General features: G+C 40.0%; 1 protein-coding gene across 1 annotated transcript in view; it reads left to right on the forward strand.

Annotated features, from left to right (window-relative positions):
* The window catches only part of LOC132391214 (NEDD4-binding protein 2-like 2), a 36,406-nt gene that overhangs the window by 7,073 nt on the left and 8,692 nt on the right, over positions 1–20,641 (forward strand). The window contains exon 3 of the mRNA XM_059964119.1: positions 9,124–9,248. Coding sequence (XP_059820102.1) covers positions 9,124–9,248 — 125 coding nt within the window. The remainder of the gene's footprint in view (positions 1–9,123; positions 9,249–20,641) is intronic.

The raw sequence follows: 20,641 nt of genomic DNA on the forward strand, positions 1-20,641 counted from the left end.
CATAATAGAGCAAATTAAACTCTATCTGCCATTTCTCTGCCCATATCTGGAACTGATTTATATCTGGCTGTATCCATAACGCCACTAATCTTTGTATCATTGTGAACTTACTAACTCATCTATCTATGTTTTCATCCAGGTCATTTAAATTTTGTTTTTGTTCAAATGAATTTTCAATATAGTATAACATCAGAATGAAACTTTATTTCAACCATGCTTAAGATAATATCAGAGTATTAATTTGTTCATGTAGAATATTTTGAAATATATATTTAATTATTGTAAAGATAACTGAATTTTTTGATGATTAGGCCGAAAGGAATTAATGGTTGGATTTTTCCTGAAAGTTTGATGCAAGTTTATAGTTTCAAACTTGTGCACTGTAATGCCAGAATTGTTTCCAAAATTTATGGTTACTGATTCTAATATTCTCTGTAGGATACAAATATCCAATAACAGATTCTCATCCAAATTTCTTATTTTTGGATGTGTATCCTTAATGATACATGTATGATACTCTTGTCAAATATAAGGCAAATAACTATATCCAACAAGAAAGGATTCAGCTTTCATCCTCTAACATTCAGTGACATTGCTCTCACTGAATCCCTTACTGTCAGTTCCCTGGCAGTTACCATTGGTCAGAAGCTGAACTGGAGTAACCATATGCAAAATGTGGTTACAAAGATGGTCAGAAGCCAAGAAACATTCATCGAATAAGTCATCTAATTCCCCAAAGCCTTGTTAACCATCAACAAGGCTCAAGTCATGAGTGTGATGGAATTGGACTAACCTGGATGAGTGCAGCTTCAGCAACTCTCAAGCAGCTTGACATCGTGCAGGATATAGCATCTCATCCGCAAGTGTTCACTTACTTCACCACCAATCCACAGTAGCAGCAGTGTCTACTGATTTCAGGATGCACTGCAAAAACTCACCAAGACTTCTTAAACACTGCCTTCCAAACCCACAACCTAATAACAGCAAGAAAGTCAAGAACAGCAAAAGCATGGGAATCCTATCAGAAGTTGCCCTCTAAGCCACATCTGACTTGGAAATGTATATGACTGTATCTTCTCCATTACTGGGCAAAATCTTGGAACTGCCTTCCCAACTGCCTTTTGGGCATAGGCACGTCAAGGATTGTGGTGATTCGAGGAGCCAGCTCATCACCGCCTTCTCAAGGGAAATTAGAGGTGGATCTTTGAATGGTGGCTCAGCCTGCAAAACTCACATTCATTGAATGAATAATAATAATTTTAAAAATTCTGGTCCGAGCTGATCACACTTCTGTGCTGTAAGTGTCCAATTGTATTTCAGGTCAGGTCATGAGGACCTGACCTGATTAGCCAAATGAGATACAATACTTGCACTTTTATCTCTTCCCTTCCCAAACAGTATTTGCACTTACACTTCTTCCAGTCTAGTGTTCTGCTTTTGCCATTCACAATGTTGCCCCCTCTGTTGGAGAAACCAAACACATGCTAGTTAATCACTCTGCAAAATGCATAAAGTCTGTTCATAGGAGTGATCCTAAGCTATAGTTACCTACCATTTTTAACTTTTCATTCCACTCCCAATCTGAAATTTCTGTCTGTGTTACATGCACTGTTATAGAGTGTTCACTGCAAGCCCACTGAACACCCCACCTTCTGTATAAACATGTTGAAGTTTTCCAGACTGTTAGTTGTTCCAGCTTTAGATAATGTGGTCAGAATCAGGTTTATTATCACTGTCTTGTGAAATATGTTTCATGGCAGAAGTGTAAAGTACTATCAATTACAAAATAAATGGCACAAGAAAAAGAACAGAGACTGTTTAGAAATCTGATGATGGAGTGAGTGGAAGAAGCTGTTCCTAAATCATTAATTTGGGTCTTGAAGTTCTGGTACCTCTTCATCAACAGCAGAGGACATGTAGAGAATGAGAAGAGGACAGATCCTGGATGGTGAGGTTCCTTAATAATGGATGCTGCCATCTTAAGATGCTGCCCCTTGAAGATCATCCTTTGGTGGGGAGGCTTGTGCCTGTGATGAAACTCTGCAATTTCTTGTAATCTTGTGCATTGGAGCCTCTGTACCAGGCTGTGACGCAACCAGTCAGAATGCGATTCAGCGCACAGTAGAAATTTGCAGAGTCTGTGGTGACATAACAAACTCATGAAGAGTCATGCCTTTCTTGTGATTCTATTAGTGTCTGGGGCCCAAGACAGTTTGCCTGTATAAGAACTGGCTGCTGCTGCTATATGTGATATTAGTTCTGTCCATTAATTGCAACCTGATCTTGGGCAAGTCTTACCCTACTTTTTGGTAACATGTAACACAAAGAAACATAATTACTCTTTTACTGCCCTAATATGCCTTTGACCTTGATTTACACTGTAAAAATATTCCCTTTGGTCAGTCGTATTTCCCTTGCCACCTTTGTAACTTAAAGTTGTTCTTATTAATCTTTCTTCCTGTTTCTAATGAAGATACTCTGATCTGGTGTATTAAGTCTGTTTCTCTTTTCACAGATGCTTCCTGATCTGCTGGCTGTTCCAGCATTTTCTGTTTTTATTTCAGACTGCAGTTTTTTAAAAAATTTCCCTTTTGGATATTGGTAAAGGTGATGGCTCTTCACGAGAGTGCAAGCAGAATTGGGAGCACGACATATCTGCATAGGAGAGATGGAGGAAGAATGAAACATCAATATTGATTGGGAATTCAATAGATGGATTTATAGTGTGCCTTGAAAAAGGGATATATTTTTGTATAGTGGCCCTTAGGAAAGAGTGGCAATAATATATATTACTGTAATTATGTAGACCATAATTATAAAGAATATAATTGCAGTAGAGGGAGTGCAGATAAATACTACCAGATTGGTCCCTGTGGATGACAGGTCTCTCAAATGAGGGAAGTTTAAGATACCAGGCCCCTTCAGTAGAACTTAAAAGTGAGAAAGATGACTGCAATGAGATATACAACGCACTTGAATTACTGTACTATAGTGGTCGCTAACCCGTTGATGTTTGAGACTTTCCCAGTAGATCCCGAAAAAAAAAAGAAAAATAAATACACATATACTGTTAAGAGATTGTTTCCTGGTTTTGGGGTTTTAGTTCCGTTCTTTCTGCTCAATGCACATGTGTGTAGCTCCCCCACCACGCACTACACAGTGTACTTCAGTGGTCCCCAACCACTGGGCTGCGAGAAAACGGTATGATTTGTCGATATGAAACGATCTGAGTCCGCTGCACCTTTCCTTTTTCCCTGTCATGCCCACTGTTGAACGCACGCGAGGTCATCAGTCGCCTAAACGCAGTGACACCCTTGCACCAGGGGTCATTGGTTGGCCTCGCGCGGCCGGCGGGAAGTGCAGTTGGTACTGGCCTGGAGCGCAGACAGATGGGCGCTGCCTCTGAACCTGTTCAGCACACCGAATGTTCGTGAGGAACCCGGTGCTAACATATTCGCAGATGACCTAATTCGGGCTCAGGGTTTTGTAAGTAACAGAGCAGCTACCTTGCTGCGATGATCTGAAACAAACTTTTGTTGGCCGATGGATCCTACCTACCTACAAGGAGGGCGGGCATGCGCCCTGTCACACTCCTCGCTTGGTCGGTCGCTCTCTCCGGACTGCGACCACCGCAGCCCTGGCACAGGGACCTCCGGCCCTTACCTTGTCCTCTCACCCCACCCACAACCAGCCTCACCAGGCTAAGGCGGCGGGCGGGCGGGAGGCTGGAGTTCAGGCCTGGAGGCTGCCTAGTGAGGCAGTGAAGCCCTCAAAACTGCTTTGGTACCTTGAGTCCAGGCACCCTGCACTTAAAGACAAACCCACTGAGTTTTTTAAGTGAAAATAAACGTGAGCAAGTGGGACAGAACCAAGTGCTGATAGCCACGTAAACTAAATTGCAGAATAGACTGGACATAGGGAGCCCCTTCGTGTATTCCGATCCACGTCGGGAGGTCCACAAGAATATTATCGATATTTAACCAGTCCATGGTGCAAAAAAGGGTGGTGACCCCTTGTGTACATACATTATTTTTACTTCCGGGTTGTGGGGTTTACTTCCAGTCTTTTCTGCCCAGTGTGCATGTGTGTGACTAAATGATTTAGTAGGTCAATCTTGCCTTTCACTAAGGCCAAGGTAGGGAATTTTGGGCTTAAAAAGGTTGGTGATCACTACTTTACAGGATAGCTAGATAGAAAGAGGATGTTTTCCCTTGTCCAGAATTGGGAATAATGGTTTCAAAATCAAGCCAAGTGACTTCAGGCAGATATTCTGGAGGAATTTCTTTAAACAGGCCAGTGATTCTTTGGAATTTTTTTTGAGAACTAAGGAGATTCAGTCATTTATTGCATTCAAAACAGATTTAGGAATTCCTGTCAAGAATATTTGTTATACTGTTGCAAGAAAAGGTTTGTGAACCCTTTCTGCATTAATTGCTCATAAAATGTAGTCACAATTAATACAATCTGACTGAACTAATAACACACAGAACAATTGTACTTTTCCTGTCTTTATTGAACACATTGTTTAATCATTCACAGTTTAAGGTTGGAATAAGTATGTGAACCTTTGTATGTAATAACTGGTAGAAGCTCTTTTAGCAACAATAACCTTTATCAAATGTTTCCTGTAGCTGCTTCTCGGACATGTGCAGTGGTGAAGAGGAGTTTTAGATCATTCTTCCATTTTCAAAAAACTGTTCCAGTTCATCAGTGTTTATGGGATGCTTTGCATGAACAGCCCTCTTCAGGTCATGCCACAGCATCTCAATTAGGTTAAGGTCTGGACTCTGACTTGGCCATTTCTAAACATGATTCTTTTTCTTTTTAAACCATTCTGTTTTTGATTTACTCTTGCATTTTGAATCATTGTCTTGTTGCATCATCCAACTTCTATTAAGCTTCAGCTGACAGGCCACCACCATGATATTCTCCTGTAAAATGTCTTTATGCAATTTTGAATTCATTATTCCCTCAATGATTGCAAGCTTTCCAGGCCTGGAGGCAGCAAAGCAACCCCAAATGATGATGCTCCTTCCACCATGCTTCACATTTGGTATGAGGTTTTGGTGTTTGTATGCAATACCCTTTTTCCTCCAAACATAGCAGTGTGCATTTCTGCCAAAAAGTTCACAGAACATTGTGGAACATCCAGGCGGTCTTTTACAACTTAAGACATGCAGCAATATTTTTTATTTGGAGAGTAGTGGTTCCTCTGTGGAGTCTTTTCATGAACTCCATTCTTGTTCAGTGTTTTTCTTATAGTGGAGACATGACAGAGACTTTAGCAAGTACTAGAGACTTCTATAGATCTTTTCCTGTTACCTTTGGGGTTTTTTTTCACGACCTTCGGCAGTGCATATAGTGCTCTTGGTGTGATCTTTGGAGGGTGCCAACTCCTAGGGAGAGTGGCTGATGGACTATTGTTAACTCCAAAAGACTGGAAGTAGAGTAAATACTGAAAGGCTTTTATTAGCAGCAAAATGGACCACGTCCATGCTGGATGACTGCCTTGGACTGTGGGAGGAGCAGTGACACAATCGCCTTTATCCAGGGGTCTGTGGGAGGAGCCACAAGAGCAGTCAGCAGAGGGGCGTGTCCAGACAGATATACATGGTTTACCACATTCACCCCTCCTTTTTAAAAAGAGTCCCGCGGGGGTGAAGTGACTGACAATACCTAAGACAAGTATACTTACAGGTCAAGTCTATCAGGCGGTCGGGTCCATCACTGCGATCTACGTAGCACGGGTGGTGATTGCACCAGCGACGGTGGTTGGTGCTGGCTCCAGCCTGACTTGAGGTGCCAGCCTGTTAGGCATCAGTAATCCTTCGTGCGTGTGTATCGCACACGGTATGGGAGTGTCGTGAGGTGTTTGCGTAGGGCTTGGAGTGCAGGGTGTCTCGTGGGTATATGTATCGGTGGGTACAGGGTTCATAGTCACCATGGAGTGTTCAGAGTAGGGGTCTGGTGCTCCTGCGGGCGCCAGGTCACGGATGGAGACTGTGTCCTCCCGCCCAAATTATCCCTTCCCTGAGCAGCCACTGCACCTCCAACTTAATGAAGGCTCTGTCCCCCACGCTATACCTCCTGCTTTTAGTTGCCACAGGTTTACAGTTGGGGGTCAGGTTGGCGAACAGCAGTGGGGGGGGGATCTTGAGGGTGGAGAGGTCGCAAGTGGTGTCCGTAGTGCGGCTGTTGGCATGGTGTTGGGTGGGATGTTCGGGTCGGTGTGTGGGGGTGGTCAGTAGCGGGGTACGTGACGAATTCCTACAGAACTGGAGATTTCTGACAGTGATTGGTGGGAGGGGCCCATCATACTCTATTGTCACACTTTTCAGGTGGCTCTGAAAGTCAAGCCCCAGTAGCACAGGAGCACACAGTTGAGACATGACCAGTAATGTAAAGTCTCGACATTCTGTGCCCTGCACCACTAGTGTCGCTACACAACCCTCCCGGATGTCTGTTATATGCAACCCAGAAGCCATGGCAACCCTCTGGCATACCGGCTGCGTCAGGAGACCACAACGTTGCACCATGTCCGGGTGGATAAAGCTCTCCGTGCTGCCTTTGTCAAACAGGCAGCTTGTCCTGCGCCCCTCCACCAGAATGTCCATCATTGACCTTGCTAGTTGGTAGGGAGCGCCTTGGTTGAGGGTCACGGAGGCCAGAGTTGAATTGCTGTCTTGATCCGGTGCGGTGGGGTGCCCGGTAAGCACCCGTGGGTCGTAGGCGGGGTGAGGTGGCGCCAACCAAGATGGCCGCCCCCATGCCTCACATGCGGCGGCGGGCAGGCAAGATGGCGACCCCCCCATGCCTCGCATACGGCGCTGCTCAATCCCACTCGCGGTTTGGACTTACAGGCTTTGGTGAAGTGGCCCTTCTTTCCACAGCTGGAGCAGGAAGCTTCTCGGGCCGAGCAGCGTTTCCGGGGGTGCTTCTTAAGTCCGCAGAAGTAACACTTCGCGGACTCGAAACTGGCAGCAGCCGTAGTCGATTCACTGGTGGGTTGCGGGGTCTGCGGCATCCATGAGGCCATCAGGAGATTGCATGCTTGGAGAGCATCAGAGTTGTGCAGAGCAGCCTCCAGCGTGTTGGCCAGCTCAATCGCCAAATGTAAGGTAAGATCGGCGTGTTCCAGCAGCTGCTGGCACACGTACACTGACCTGATCCCTGTAGTGAAGGCGTCTATTACTAGGAGCTCTGCATGCTGTTCAGCTGTCAGCCCCCTGTAATCGCAGGCCCGCACGAGTGTCTGTAGGGCCCGAACAAACTCAGCGCTCGACTTTCCTGCCTGCTGCTGCCATGTTGCTAAGCGATGTCTTGCATAGACGGTATTACTGGCCGCAGGTATTGTCTTCTGAGGGTGCTCATTGCGCCGTCGTAACTCGGCTGGTCTCTAATCATTGAGTAGACCCGTGGACTGACCCTGGAGAGGAGAACTATGCGCTTCACGGCGGACTTGGTCACTTCAGTCTCCTCCGGGTATGATTTGAAGCAGGCTAGCCAGAGTTCGAAAGCGTTGCTGGCCTCAGGTGTTCGCAGGCCGATGTCTAATTTGTCGGGCCTCAAAACGCGCTCCATGTCTTAAAATTGCTACTAATAAAATTGATGCACTATCAATAACTCTAAAAGACTGGAAGTAGAGTAAATACTGAAAGGGTTTATTAGTAATAAAACAGAGCACGTCCATGCTGGATGACTGCCTTGGACTGTGGGAGGAGCAGTGACACAATCGCCTTTATCCAGGGCTCTGTGGGAGGAGCCACAGGAGCAGTCAGCAGAGGGGCGTGTCCAGACAGATATACATGGTTTACCACAGTAGCAACATTTGCAGGCAATCTCTTACTGTCGACTGGTGAACACTCAGGTCTTTAGAAATGCTTTTATAGCCTTTTCCAGTTTCATGCATTTCTCCAGATCTTCTAAGGTTCTCTGAAAATTGTTTTGATCAAGGCAAGGTGCACATAGACAGATCTTTCTTGAGAAGAGCAGCTCTATCAGTAACCTGACTTGGAACACCTGACTCCAAATAGCTTTTGTAGAAGGCATTACCCCAGAGGTTCACATACATTTTTTGAACCTAGACTGTGTGTGTTTAAATATTGTACTCAGTATTAATGGGAAGAAATACAATAATTAGTGTGTTATTTGTTTAAGCAGACTGTGTCCATTATTGTGACTTAGATGAAGATCAGACCACATTTTATGAGTTATTAATGCAGAAAACCAGGAAACTGAAAGGGGTTCTTCTTGCAACTGTTATTTCCAGATTTATCTATTAACTGCAGAACCAAAATGTTATAGAATTCTTTTCACTTGAATTTTCAGCCTCTGGTCTGGAATTAATTAGCACATTCCGATCTGTAAAATTCCTTGATCAATCTGTGGTGTTGTAACTGATTATTTCAACATTTTGGAAAATGGAATTTTATAACATAGTATTACAGTGTTGCTTTCATATCTTCATGTCTCCTGATTTATTGTTAATAGCACACTGGTGAAGTAAAGGGATGCTTTCAGGCTGAATAGTCATTCGGTGTTGTTTCTGACAGGGGTTGTCTATTCATTTAAAGTTATTTGTGTTGGAATGATTAAGCTAAAAACACCAGGTAAGCAATTGAAGTTGGTAATTGGTGTTGGCATTAATACTATTAATTTATCACCATAAACAATAAAAAAATCTTTTTTAATACAGCTTTTTAATCAATTTGCATGTTATATACTTTATATTACATTTAGTTGTATGTATAGTTGGGGAGGAAATCCAGAAAAATGTAATTGATTACAGATTTTGAGTGACTCCACATCAGTTGCTACTTATCAGGACAAATTGAAATTACATTTTGAGACAAATATATTTTGCTTTTTCAAAATATTTCATGGAAAAATGATCATTCAGCTTTTGAAAATAATAACCAGCTTTTGAAATTTTGTTAGCAGCTGTTAACATTAACATACCTCTCTTCAAAGACAAAAAGAAATCATAATGCTAGAGTAAACTAGCCCATATTTTCAGTACCTACTGAACATGTAAAATTACCTATGCTTGTTAGACCCTTGAATTATATTTGGGGAAGAAATCAAACTGCCAGTATATAATTTTTTTTATGTTTCCTCATACAGGTTGCTGATAGATCAGTGTCCTAACGGTGTGGTCTTGAGCACAGATGATTATTTCTGTCTAAAGGGAGGCTACTGCTTTGAACCCCATCTCCTTGGGGAAGCTCATGAGTGGAACCAGAATAGAGGTATAGCTTGCTTTATTTAAACATCGCTAGATACTGCTATGTTATATTTGTACCACCTTTCAGTCCAAAACAATCAGATAACTATGTGTGATAATTATACCTGTACTATTTCTGACTTAAAAGGATAAATCTTCTTGGTTTATTTATGAAATACCAATTAGAATAGGAAAATGTGTATGATTAGAGTATGTCTGGAAGTAGCAGTCTGTCATTTCCTTCTAACACAATAAAAAGTTGAATATTAGACCATTAAAGAAAATGGTAATTCAAAGTTTCAAATATTTTTCAGTGCATTAGGAATTCACAATTAACCTTCAACCAAGGTAAAAATGAATCTTAAAATTCATAATCTTGAATAGTTACACATTAATTGCTTCTAAATCCTAAGATGTTTCCTATGCAATTGAAAAATATGATTTTGACCCTGCTTTCACACATCACAATGCTTGATTGTTAATTTACAAGTTAAATAATGGCCTTTTTGTTGACCCCTTTAAGATGCACTTATTATTTGAACTGTTTGAGTTAACAATTTAGTTGTTTTGAGATTTTAATTGTGCAAGCTACTGTGGGAGATGAGTAGATTTAGTTTGTCACTGGAGCGACAAAGACATAAAGACAGTGTAATTTGACAGATTGACATGCAAATTTTAATAACTATATGCACATTTATTGCTTTCTACCGAGTTGCAAATTTGTATTTTATATTGTTTAACTTGAAATTGATATCAACCGTTCTCATTTGATTCATTATCTCTCCCCATGAAGTTCCTCACTTGTTTGTCTCTTTCCAAAACAAAATAATATTTTTAAAGCTTTTTCTTTTAACTATGTACAAAAGTATTGTCAATCAGCAAACATTAATACAGATATTTTTTCCCTACAGGTCCTATCTGACCTGCTGAGTGTTTCCAACATTTCTGATTTTATTTAAGATTTCTAGCATCTATTGTTTTGAATTTTCATTCTCCCTCTTGAGCCACTAAAATTTTTATGTTCTGACCATACTCTGCATGGATATTAATAAATTGTTAGCTTTTTAGTGTATATTCAATTCCATTTTGTTTCATTTTATACTGTGCATAATTTGTGCTCAGACTTAATTTGTTAATTCATGTTTGGCTTTGGAAATCATAATAATTTATTTGGAACTTATTTAATAACCAATTATATCTGACTTTCCACACAATGTTTAATTCATAGTTTTTGCTACTTAAGGCCTCAGCTCATCTTGTTTAACATTGCAGTGGCATCCTATAAAATTAACAGGCTTTTTTTGTGGAAGGGAAAAACCACACAGGAAGGATGTTTGAAATCTGGCAAAATTGGGCATAGAGGTTTCTGTATTGCTTAAGTATTATGATGAACAGTACTGAAAGTGTGAAATAAAAAAGTTAAATACTAGAAGTACATGGACAGGAACACTTGTGAAGAGAGAAGCATCTGATAGTTTGGGTCAACAGGTATAAAATACTGGAGGAATTCAGCAGGTCAAGCAGTGTCTAAGCAGTTTGCTGACAATTTTCCTTCGTAAGTGCTGCCTGACCCACTGAGTTCCTCCAACATTTTGTTGTGATCCTGATTTCCAGTGTCTGCATCTCTCTTCTGTATAGTATTTTGGGTCTGTACATTGTCCTTATAATGGGTACAGATATTAGGTCTTTGTTTTTGATTAACTTTTAGAAAAACAGATATAATAAGCCTCGATTTCATCAATATATTCAAGCAGTGGAGAACGTGGTCGAGAGTCTATCAGAATACAGAGGGAGGTATTGACTCCCAAGTCTCGAAGCTTGGTGATGAGTTTGCTTGGAATTTTAGTATTGAAGTTGGAACTATAGTCAATAAACAATAGTCCAATGTAAGTGTACAGGTAGTCCCCGAGTTACAAACGTCCGACTTATGGACAACTTGTACTTATGAACCAAAGAAGGAGAACGCCGTCTGCCATTTTAAGTTGGATCGCAACACTGTCCGCCATTTTAAGTCATTGCCATTGACACTGTGTTGAGTGTTTAAGTTTGTATTTGACTTAAATTTTACTTAGTGAGATTCACCCTGACCCCCCCCCCCCCCCCCCCCCGTTCTGGTTGGCTGGTGGCGCAGTGAATTTGATCCAGTGACAGACTGCTCCCGTGCCGGGTTGATGTCAATCCAGTCACTCCTGTACCATCCGTGCTGGGTTGATGTGGAGCTAGCAACTCGACCTCGTTATGAAAAAAACACTGCCACCTCCAGTTTAAATACCCACACGGAATATTGTGGAGGATCAAATACCCAAACCCAACACAGCCCCCATATGTCCCATTTAGCCTGTCTCAATGTGGTGGTCCTTAGGACTCAGCAGACCTCGGGACCCAGCAGAGGTCAGGACCCGCCGCCCGCAGTGTTTCTGTTTCATTGACGGGAAGTGATTGTGATTGAAAATAAAGTGGAAATAATAAAGCATTTGGAAAGAGCTAAGATGCCATTGGTCATTGGAAAAGTGTTAGGCTACAGTCGGTCAACGATCGGAACAATTTTAAAGGATAACGGATAAAGTGAGAATAATGGAGCATGTGAAAGGCCCTGCCCCGATGAAAGCTACAATTATTACTAAGCAACGCAGTGGTTTAATTATTGGAATACATACATCTCTTACATGTTTTATATGCATAGAAAGGTAAAATATATACTATATACTAAGACAAACATTTGACGAACTGATGCTAAATAATATCAGATGTACTTGTTCTGACTTACCTACAAATCTGACTTAAAGATGGACAGGAATGGAACTCGTACTTAACCCGGGGACTGCCTGTATTTATTGTCCAGATGCTCCAGACGTGTAGGGCCAAGGAGATGGCATCTGCCTTGGACTGTTTTGGCTGTAGATGAATTACAATGAGTCAAGGTTGCCAAGGAGGCTGCAATTAATGCGTGCCATCAACAGCCTCGTGAAAATGATAAATGTCACAGCCACTGGGCAGTAGTAGCTAAAGAACATTATATTGTTTCAGGTATTGCAATGATAGTCATCTTACTTAAGCAGATGGGAATCTTAGATTGAAACAGGAGGTGGTTAATAATTTATTTTGTTCAAGTTTTCTCTCCCCTATTTCCTCTAAATCTCTTGGGTTTTAATTCATGTGCTCAATTGTAACCCCGTCACCCACTTTCCCTGTCTGTTTCCCATCTAAAATGATGCTATTATTATTCTGTTAGGGTCCTCACTGATTTCAAATTGGCCATTAGCACTTCTTATCAGAAAACAGCCATGACTATTATGTCCTGCTCAACTTTGGTCTCATCTCCAATGCCCTTTCATTGAAGTTCTTGCATGTACTCCTGTTAGCAAATCTAAATCTGGTCCCTTTGATGAATTGTTTACCCTAATTTACGGAAATATTTTTCTTCTGGTTCACTACCGGTGTTCCACAGGGTTTGGTGTTGTGTCTGCTATTTTTAAACATTAAATTTTAATGATCTGAATGATGGAATCGATGGTTTTGTGACTAAGTTTGCATCACAAAATGGGGTGATTCAAAAATAGGTGAAGCCTATAGGTGGAGGTGGAGGCCTCTCTAATTCATATGTTTTGGTCTTGCCCGCGGCTTGATAAATTTTGGAAAGAGGTATTACAAACTTTCTCGGAGCTTTTTAAAATAAACTTTAAACCCAACCCTTTGACTACCTTGTTTGGCTTTGTTGGAGGAAATGATTTTATTCTTAAGCTGAATGATTTGCATATTTTGGCTTTTATTTCTCTTTTAGCCATAAGAGTTTTGTTGCTTAAATGGAAAGCTCTGCCTACTCATGCCCATTGGTTGATTGATGTTATATCATGTTTAAATTTAGAGATTAACTGTTCTATTTCCGTACCTAGACGAGATTTTTTCACATTATGGGGGCCTTTTTGGAACTACTTTTACAATCTTTGACTTGTTCAGCAATGATGATGGCTATTATGTGTTTGAATTTATGATTATATGTCTGGGATTTTTTTTCCTTTTAACCATACAGCTGTATTTTTTTCTTTTTTTTTGTTACAGGGTTTTGATTTGTTTTAGATTAGAATAAAATATACCTTTTCAATATTACGTTTAATTTACTATACTCATGAGGCATTTCAACTTTGTTTCTGTTTTCATAATGTATTTTGTATTAGTTATGCAAATAATAAAAATATTGAAAAAGGAATAGGTGGAGCAAATAGTTTGCAGAAGGATTTAGGCAGATTGGGAGAATGGGCAAAGAAGTGGCAGAATGGAATACAGTGTAGGAACAGTCATGCACTTTGATAGAAGGAATGAAGATGTAACCGATTTTCTAAACGGGGAGTAAATTCAGAAATAAGAGGTGCAAAGGGGCTTGAAAGTAGTAGTGTAGGATCTCCTAAAGGTTAACTTGAAGTTTGAGTCATAGTAAGCAAGTCAAATGCAATGTTAGTATTCATTTCAAGAGGACCAGAATATGAAAGCAAGAATGTTATGCTGAGACTTTTTAAGGCATTGGTCAAACCGCATCTGGAATATTGTGAGAAATTCTGGTCCCCATATCTAAGAAAGGATGAAAACACCAATGCACTTGAATGAAAAATCTTATAAAAAGTAGTGGATTAGGGTGAAATCCTCCCTACCATTGAGCACATCTTCATGGAGTGTTGTCATGGAAAAGCAGCAATTGCTATTGGGGACCCCTAACATGGTGTTTTCTTGTTGCTACCATCAGGAAGAAAGCACAGGAGACTCAGGACTCTCACCACCAGGTTCAGGAACAGTTATTACCTCTCAACCATCAGGTTCTTGAACCAAAGGGATAACTTCACTCAACTTCACTTGCCCCATTACTGAAATGCTCCTAAAACTTCTGGACTCACTCTCAAGGATTCTCCATCTCATGTTCTCAATATTTATTGCTTATGTATTACTATTTCTTTTTAATTTGCATAGTTTGTTGTCTTTTGTGCACTAGAAAATGGAGTATGCCCACAAGAAAATGAATCTCAGGGTTGTATATGGTGACATAGGTGCTTTGATCAGAAATTTACTTTGAACTGGCATTAGAGAGGGTCTAGAGGAGGTTTTAGTGAATGATCTGAGAATAAAATGGTTAACATGTGAAGAGCATTTGATGGCTCACTGGAGTTTAGAAGAGAGGGATTTTATTGAAACATGCTGCAGATTGAAAGATGTAGATGGAGTGAATGTTTCTAATAGTGGGAGAGTCTAGGACCAGAGGCTTCAGCTTCACAATGGAGTGATGTCCTCTTATAGCAGAGATGAGGCAGAATTTCTTTAGCCAGAATCTCTGGAATTCATTGCTGCAGACAGCTGTGAAGGTCAAGTCATTGAGTATATTTAAAGCAGAGGCTGATAGGGTTCTTGATTAGTAATTACATCAAAGGTTACAAGGAGAAGGCAAGAGAATGAGGTTGAGAGGAATAGTAAATCTGCCATGATCAAATAACAGAGTAGACTCGATGGTCCACATGGCTTAGTTCCCTTTGTCTTGTGGTCTAATTTGTGTCACAAATGACATTGTGTGTGAAGCAAACATAATGATAGAGTTCTTCTTTCTCAGTCTGTCTGTAATCTTTGACATGGTTGGTTTCTTGGTCTGAGCACAATTTCCTTTAACAGTAAGTGGACTGTCCTTCCTTTGTAGAGGTTAGGTAGAACTAATCTTCCTGCTCTTCATTCTCTCTGTAACCTAGGTACACACTAATTTGTTAACCAACAGCCAGAAGCACATTGTTAACATTGTTGATGCTCAATTTCATCATGTTATTATCCCTCTCAATTTGTTTTATGTTCATTGATTGAAAGGTGAATTTTTATACTACTTGTATTCCCTTTATATCAGAATTTTAGTCACTTGAATTAAAGGAGATATGATGATCTATTTGACAGTTTCTGCAAATATCAAAGTGATGAATGAATAATCTATTATTTAAGAAATATCAAACATTGGCCAGGATAGCAGGAATAATTCATGGTATCTTCAGCATCCTGTTAAGGAGACAAATTATCTCAGTTTGGCATCTTGAATGAAAAAAATAATTATTTTGAAAACCTTAATTTAATGGAAATAATTTTGGAAATGGGGAATGGAATGTGATGATAAAAGGTTTTCAAAAATATCTTGGGCTTCATTTTCTGTTACAATGGTATCATGACTGTTCACTCTTTTTATGCTGGAGCTGCTGCAATTAGCCAAAGATGAGAGTGAGATTGGATGGTACTTGAAGCATTTTGTCAGCAGATTGTGCAATGGGGTATAAATCATTGTATTTTAGATTTATCTTGCTCTTTTATCTTTGAAAATTTATTACTGGATGATTGATGAAACTAACTGAAAGATTTTTCCCACTTTGGATCATTTATTTACTAATAATTTTGTCATGCAAGTTTCTTTACTAATTCAAGAGAAATATTCTGGTACTCCAATGAGGTTGGAGAGAGAAGATATATAAAGTTGGTGGTGGAATCACTAGATGTATCCAGACTTTGAGGAAGATGCCAAATTCCTTTGCTTGTAAGAACACTTGGGTAGCTTTTAATCAGACTTGAGGGAGGGGTGTTAACAAGCTTGTAAAGAAGCTGTAAATATATGTTGTTATTTTCTTAGTATGAATTATTGGGCTCTGAGTTTAGGTTTTTAGTAGTTGACAAAGAATTAGATCTTCAGCTTGTGATTTCACACTCTGCATGTGCATGCCTTATTCCGGGTCAGGCCATTCTATTTATTTAAAAACTTTTTTTTATTGTATTTCAAGTAGTTACAAAATAAAAGTATGGAAAAAAATGTATATTACCCATTCCCCCCCTTAACCACTCCCCCCGAGCATCCCTATAGAAAAAAAAAGAGAAAGAAAGAAAGAAAAAAAAAGGAAGAAAGAGTGCCTGGATATCGAAAGATCCCCACATGCTCCACGGAGTTCGTAATAACTTTAGTATATATATTTATTTCTTTCCCCAAATAACCAATTATTTTATCTTCAAAGCACCTATATATTTAATCCTGTGTTTTGTAAATAAGGGTGCCAAATTTTCAAAAATGTTTCATATTTATCTCTTAAATTATAAGTAATTTTTTCAAGTGGAATACAGCTATAAATTTCTTTCTTCCAACGATCTATACTTAAATATGTATCCGATTTCCAAGTAACTGCAATAGCCTTTTTGGCTACTGCCAATGCAATTTTTATAAATTCTTTCTGATATTTATTCAATTTGGGTATTGGTTTTATCCCTTCAATATCACCTAGTAAAAATAATATTGGATTATGTGGAAGTTGTATTCCAATAATTTGTTGCAATAAAACTCTTATATTTGTCCAAAAAGGTCCGGCCATTCGAGATTGGGTATTAAGCAATGAGGAAGGGTTAGTTAACAATCTTGTCGTGTGAGGCCCCTTGGGTAAGAGTGACCATAATATGGTGGAATTCTTCATTAAGTTGGAGAGTGACATAGTTAATTCAGAAACAAAGGTTCTGATCATAAAGAAGGGTAACTTTGAAGGTATGAGACGTGAATTAGCTAAGATAGACTGGCAAATGATAGTTCAAGGGTTGATGGTGGATATGCAATGGCAAGCATTTAAAGATCGCATGGATGAACTACAACAATTGTTCATCCCAGTATGGCAAAAGAATAAACCAGGGAAGGTAGTGCACCCGTGGCTGACAAAGGAAATTAGGGATAGTATCAAGTCCAAAGAAGAAACATATAAATTAGTTTAAAAAAAAGCAGCACACCTGAGGACTGGGAAAAATTCAGAGACCAGCAGAGGAGGACAAAGGGCTTAATTAGGAAAGGGAAAAAAGATTATGAGAGAAAGCTGGCAGGGAACATAAAAACTGACTGTAAAAGCTTTTATAGATACGTGAAAAGAAAAAGATAGGTCAAGACAAATGTAGGTCCTTTACAGTCAGAAACAGGTGAATTGATCATAGGGAACAAAGACATGGCAGACCAATTGAATAACTACTTTGGTTCTGTCTTCACTAAGGAGGACATAAATAATTTTCCAGAAATAGTAAGGGACCGAGGGTCTAGTGAGATGGAGGAACTGAGGGAAATACATGTTAGTAGGGAAGTGGTGTTAGGTAACTTGAAGGGATTAAAGGCAGATAAATCCCCAAGGCCAGATGGTCTGCATCCCAGAGTGCTTAAGGAAGTAGCCCAAGAAATAGTGGATGCATTAGTGATAATTTTTCAAAACTCCTTAGATTCTGGATTAGTTCCTGAGGATTAGAGGGTGGCGAATGTAACCCCTCTTTTTAAAACAGGAGGGAGAGAGAAACCGGGGAATTATAGACCGGTTAGTCTGGCATCGGTGGTGGGGAAAATGCTAGAGTCGGTTATCAAAGATGTGATATCAGCACATTTGGAAAGAGGTGAAATCATCGGACAAAGTCAGCATGGATTTGTGAAAGGAAAATCATGTCTGACGAATCTTATAGAATTTTTTGAAGATGTAACTAGTAGAGTGGATGGGGGAGAGCCAGTGAATGTGGTATATTTAGATTTTCAAAAGGCTTTTGACAAGGTCCCAGACAGGAGATTAGTGTGCAAGCTTAAAGCACATGGTATTGGGGGTATGGTATTGATGTGGATAGAGAATTGGTTGGCAGACAGGAAGCAAAGAGTGGGAGTAAACGGGACCTTTTCAGAATGGCAGGCAGTGACTAGTGGGGTACCACAAGGCTTAGTGCTGGGACCCCAGTTGTTTATAATATATATTAATGATTTAGACGAGGTAATTAAATGCAGCATCTCCAAGTTTGCGGATGACACGAAGCTGGGCGGCGGTGTTAGCTGTGAGGAGGATGCTAAGAGGATGCAGGGTGACTTGGATAGGTTAGGTGAGTGGGCAAATTCATGGCAGATGCAATTTAATGTGGATAAATGTGAGGTTATCCACTTTGGTTGCAAGAACAGGAAAACAGATTATTATCTGAACGGTGGCCGATTAGGAAAAGGGGAGGTGCAACGAGACCTGGGTGTCATTGTACACCAGTCATTGAAGGTGGGCATGCAGGTACAGCATGCAGTGAAAAAGGCAAATGGTATGTTGGCATTCATAGCAAAAGGATTTTAGTACAGGAGCAGGGAGGTTCTACTGCAGTTGTACAAGGCCTTGGTGAGACCGCACCTGGAGTATTGTGTGCAGTTTTGGTCCCCTAATCTGAGGAAAGACATTCTTGCCATAGAGGGAATACAGAGAAGGTTCACCAGATTGATTCCTGGGATGGCAGGACTTTCATATGAAGACAGACTGGATCGACTAGGCTTATACTCACTGGAATTTAGAAGATTGAGGGGGGATCTTATTGAAACGTATAAAATTCTGAAGGGATTGGACAAGCTAGATGCAGGAAGATTGTTTCTGATGTTGGGGAAGTCCAGAACAAGGGGTCACAGTTTAAGGATAAAGGGGAAGCCTTTTAGGACCGAGATGAGGAAAAACTTCTTCACACAGAGAATGGTGAATCTGGAATTCTCTGCCACAGGAAACAGTTGAGGCCGGTTCATTGGCTATATTTAAGAGGAAGTTAGATATGGCCCTTGTGACTAAAGGGATCAGAGGGTATGGAGAGAAAGCAGGTACAGGGTTCTGAGTTGGATGATCAGCCATGACCATACTGAATGGCGGTGCAGGCTCGAAGGGCCAAATGGCCTACTCCTGCACCTATTTTCTATGTTTCAGTTCCTCCATAGATTTTTCCATCTAGATGGAAACAATGTACTTCCACAGAGGCAGTCAAACTAAGGGGGGAAACAAGTTGGTTTGGGATTTTCATTGTCATGATCAACACTATGGAGTCATTCACTTGTATTTTACCCTTGCAGTGTTTGAATGGAATGAGTAGGGGCATATGGAAATCATACAACGGTTTAATCTAGTGTATCTCAGTGAAGAACTGAGTAAGAGGATAAAAGGCTAAAATGATGTAGAAGGAAATGGCAAGCTCTACTGATCAGACTCGCTGGCCTTCTGTTAAGTGAGTCAGAAATGCAGCCCAGTGGCACAGCTAGTAGAGCTGCTGTTTTGCAATGATGGGTCCAGGTTCAATCATGTAGGTTGGTAGATTAATTGGCCATGAAAATTCCCCTTGAGTGTTAGGGTAAGTATGTATCTGAGAAGTATTAATTGGAATGTGGAGAGAATAAAATTGGGATCGATATAGGATTAATGTAAATGTTTGTTGGTCAACACATCAATGGTCAAAAGTCTTGTTTCTGTGTTGTATCCCTTTTACTTAAAAATCAAATGGTAACTGGCTATGTGAGTTATTTAGCCAATGATGCATGTTGTTTTCACCGTACACCAGGAGCGTTAGCAATTATAGACTAAGCATTGTTTATAATGGGACATCAAATCTTGTTCAGCAGCCCTTTTATACTCATAATCATTTCTCTTGGATTTGTTGCTTTGAAAATGATTACTGCTTTAGTTCAGAATTCTCTATTCGTTCTTGGTTCATCTGCATTTTCTTTTCCAGAGAAAAAATATTAGGCTGGAGGAAGGTGGAACATATGTTCCTCCAAGTATGTGCCCTTTATAATTGATGTGAGAGAATTCTGTCAATAATATCTGCTATTTAGTTAGAGTTTCATCTCTTTACTCAGTGAAGCCAATCTGATGTGAAGACAAATTTATTTCTCCTCTGTAATTGAGCTAAGTAATTTTGGTTGGCAAAGTTAATTTATAAATACTGCATCAGTCCAGTATTTACAAAACCAGATTATTTGAATTCTATTTTCACAGATTTGAATTTTAATATGCTTTTAAAAACTGCATTTAAGATTACCCTGAGGGGATAGTTAGCTGGATCATCTCACGGGGAAAAATAACTTTGGTGAGGGACGGCTACCTTCCTATATTGATCAATTATACCTTCTGGTGAGTGAACCAAGAAATGGATATTGATGTCTTTGAAGAAATCTGATTGGGGGATTTATAGAATTAAAGTGGCTTATTGAAGAGTAAGGACAGAAATATCCTCTTTCTCTTGCTAGTTTTGTGTAATTGTGGGCCAGAATTTGCTGGAGGAGGACACCTGGTGCCATGCAGTATCTATTAACTACCTTTACTCATCTGTTAACTCAAAAGAAAAAGTTTGCAGTGGATATTGCTGGAAAGGTGTTCATTGAAATCAATGGTGCATCATTAAGATTTGTGAATGACCAATTAAAGAACAGTAAAGCATAAAGAGAATGGTAAAAGCAAGCAGATCGAAGTAGAGTCAAATTAGATAAAGGAAGACTGGACAAAAATTACAAAGAAACTTAAAGGAACATTACGAACAAACATTTTAAAAACTTAGAAACAAATTATCATCTTCAGATAGGAGATTCCAATTTTAGTTATTACCTTTCTGAACTTTCAACACTGTGTGGCA

The sequence above is a fragment of the Hypanus sabinus genome, chromosome 3 (genome assembly GCF_030144855.1).
Source record: "Hypanus sabinus isolate sHypSab1 chromosome 3, sHypSab1.hap1, whole genome shotgun sequence".
NCBI lineage: Eukaryota > Metazoa > Chordata > Chondrichthyes > Myliobatiformes > Dasyatidae > Hypanus > Hypanus sabinus.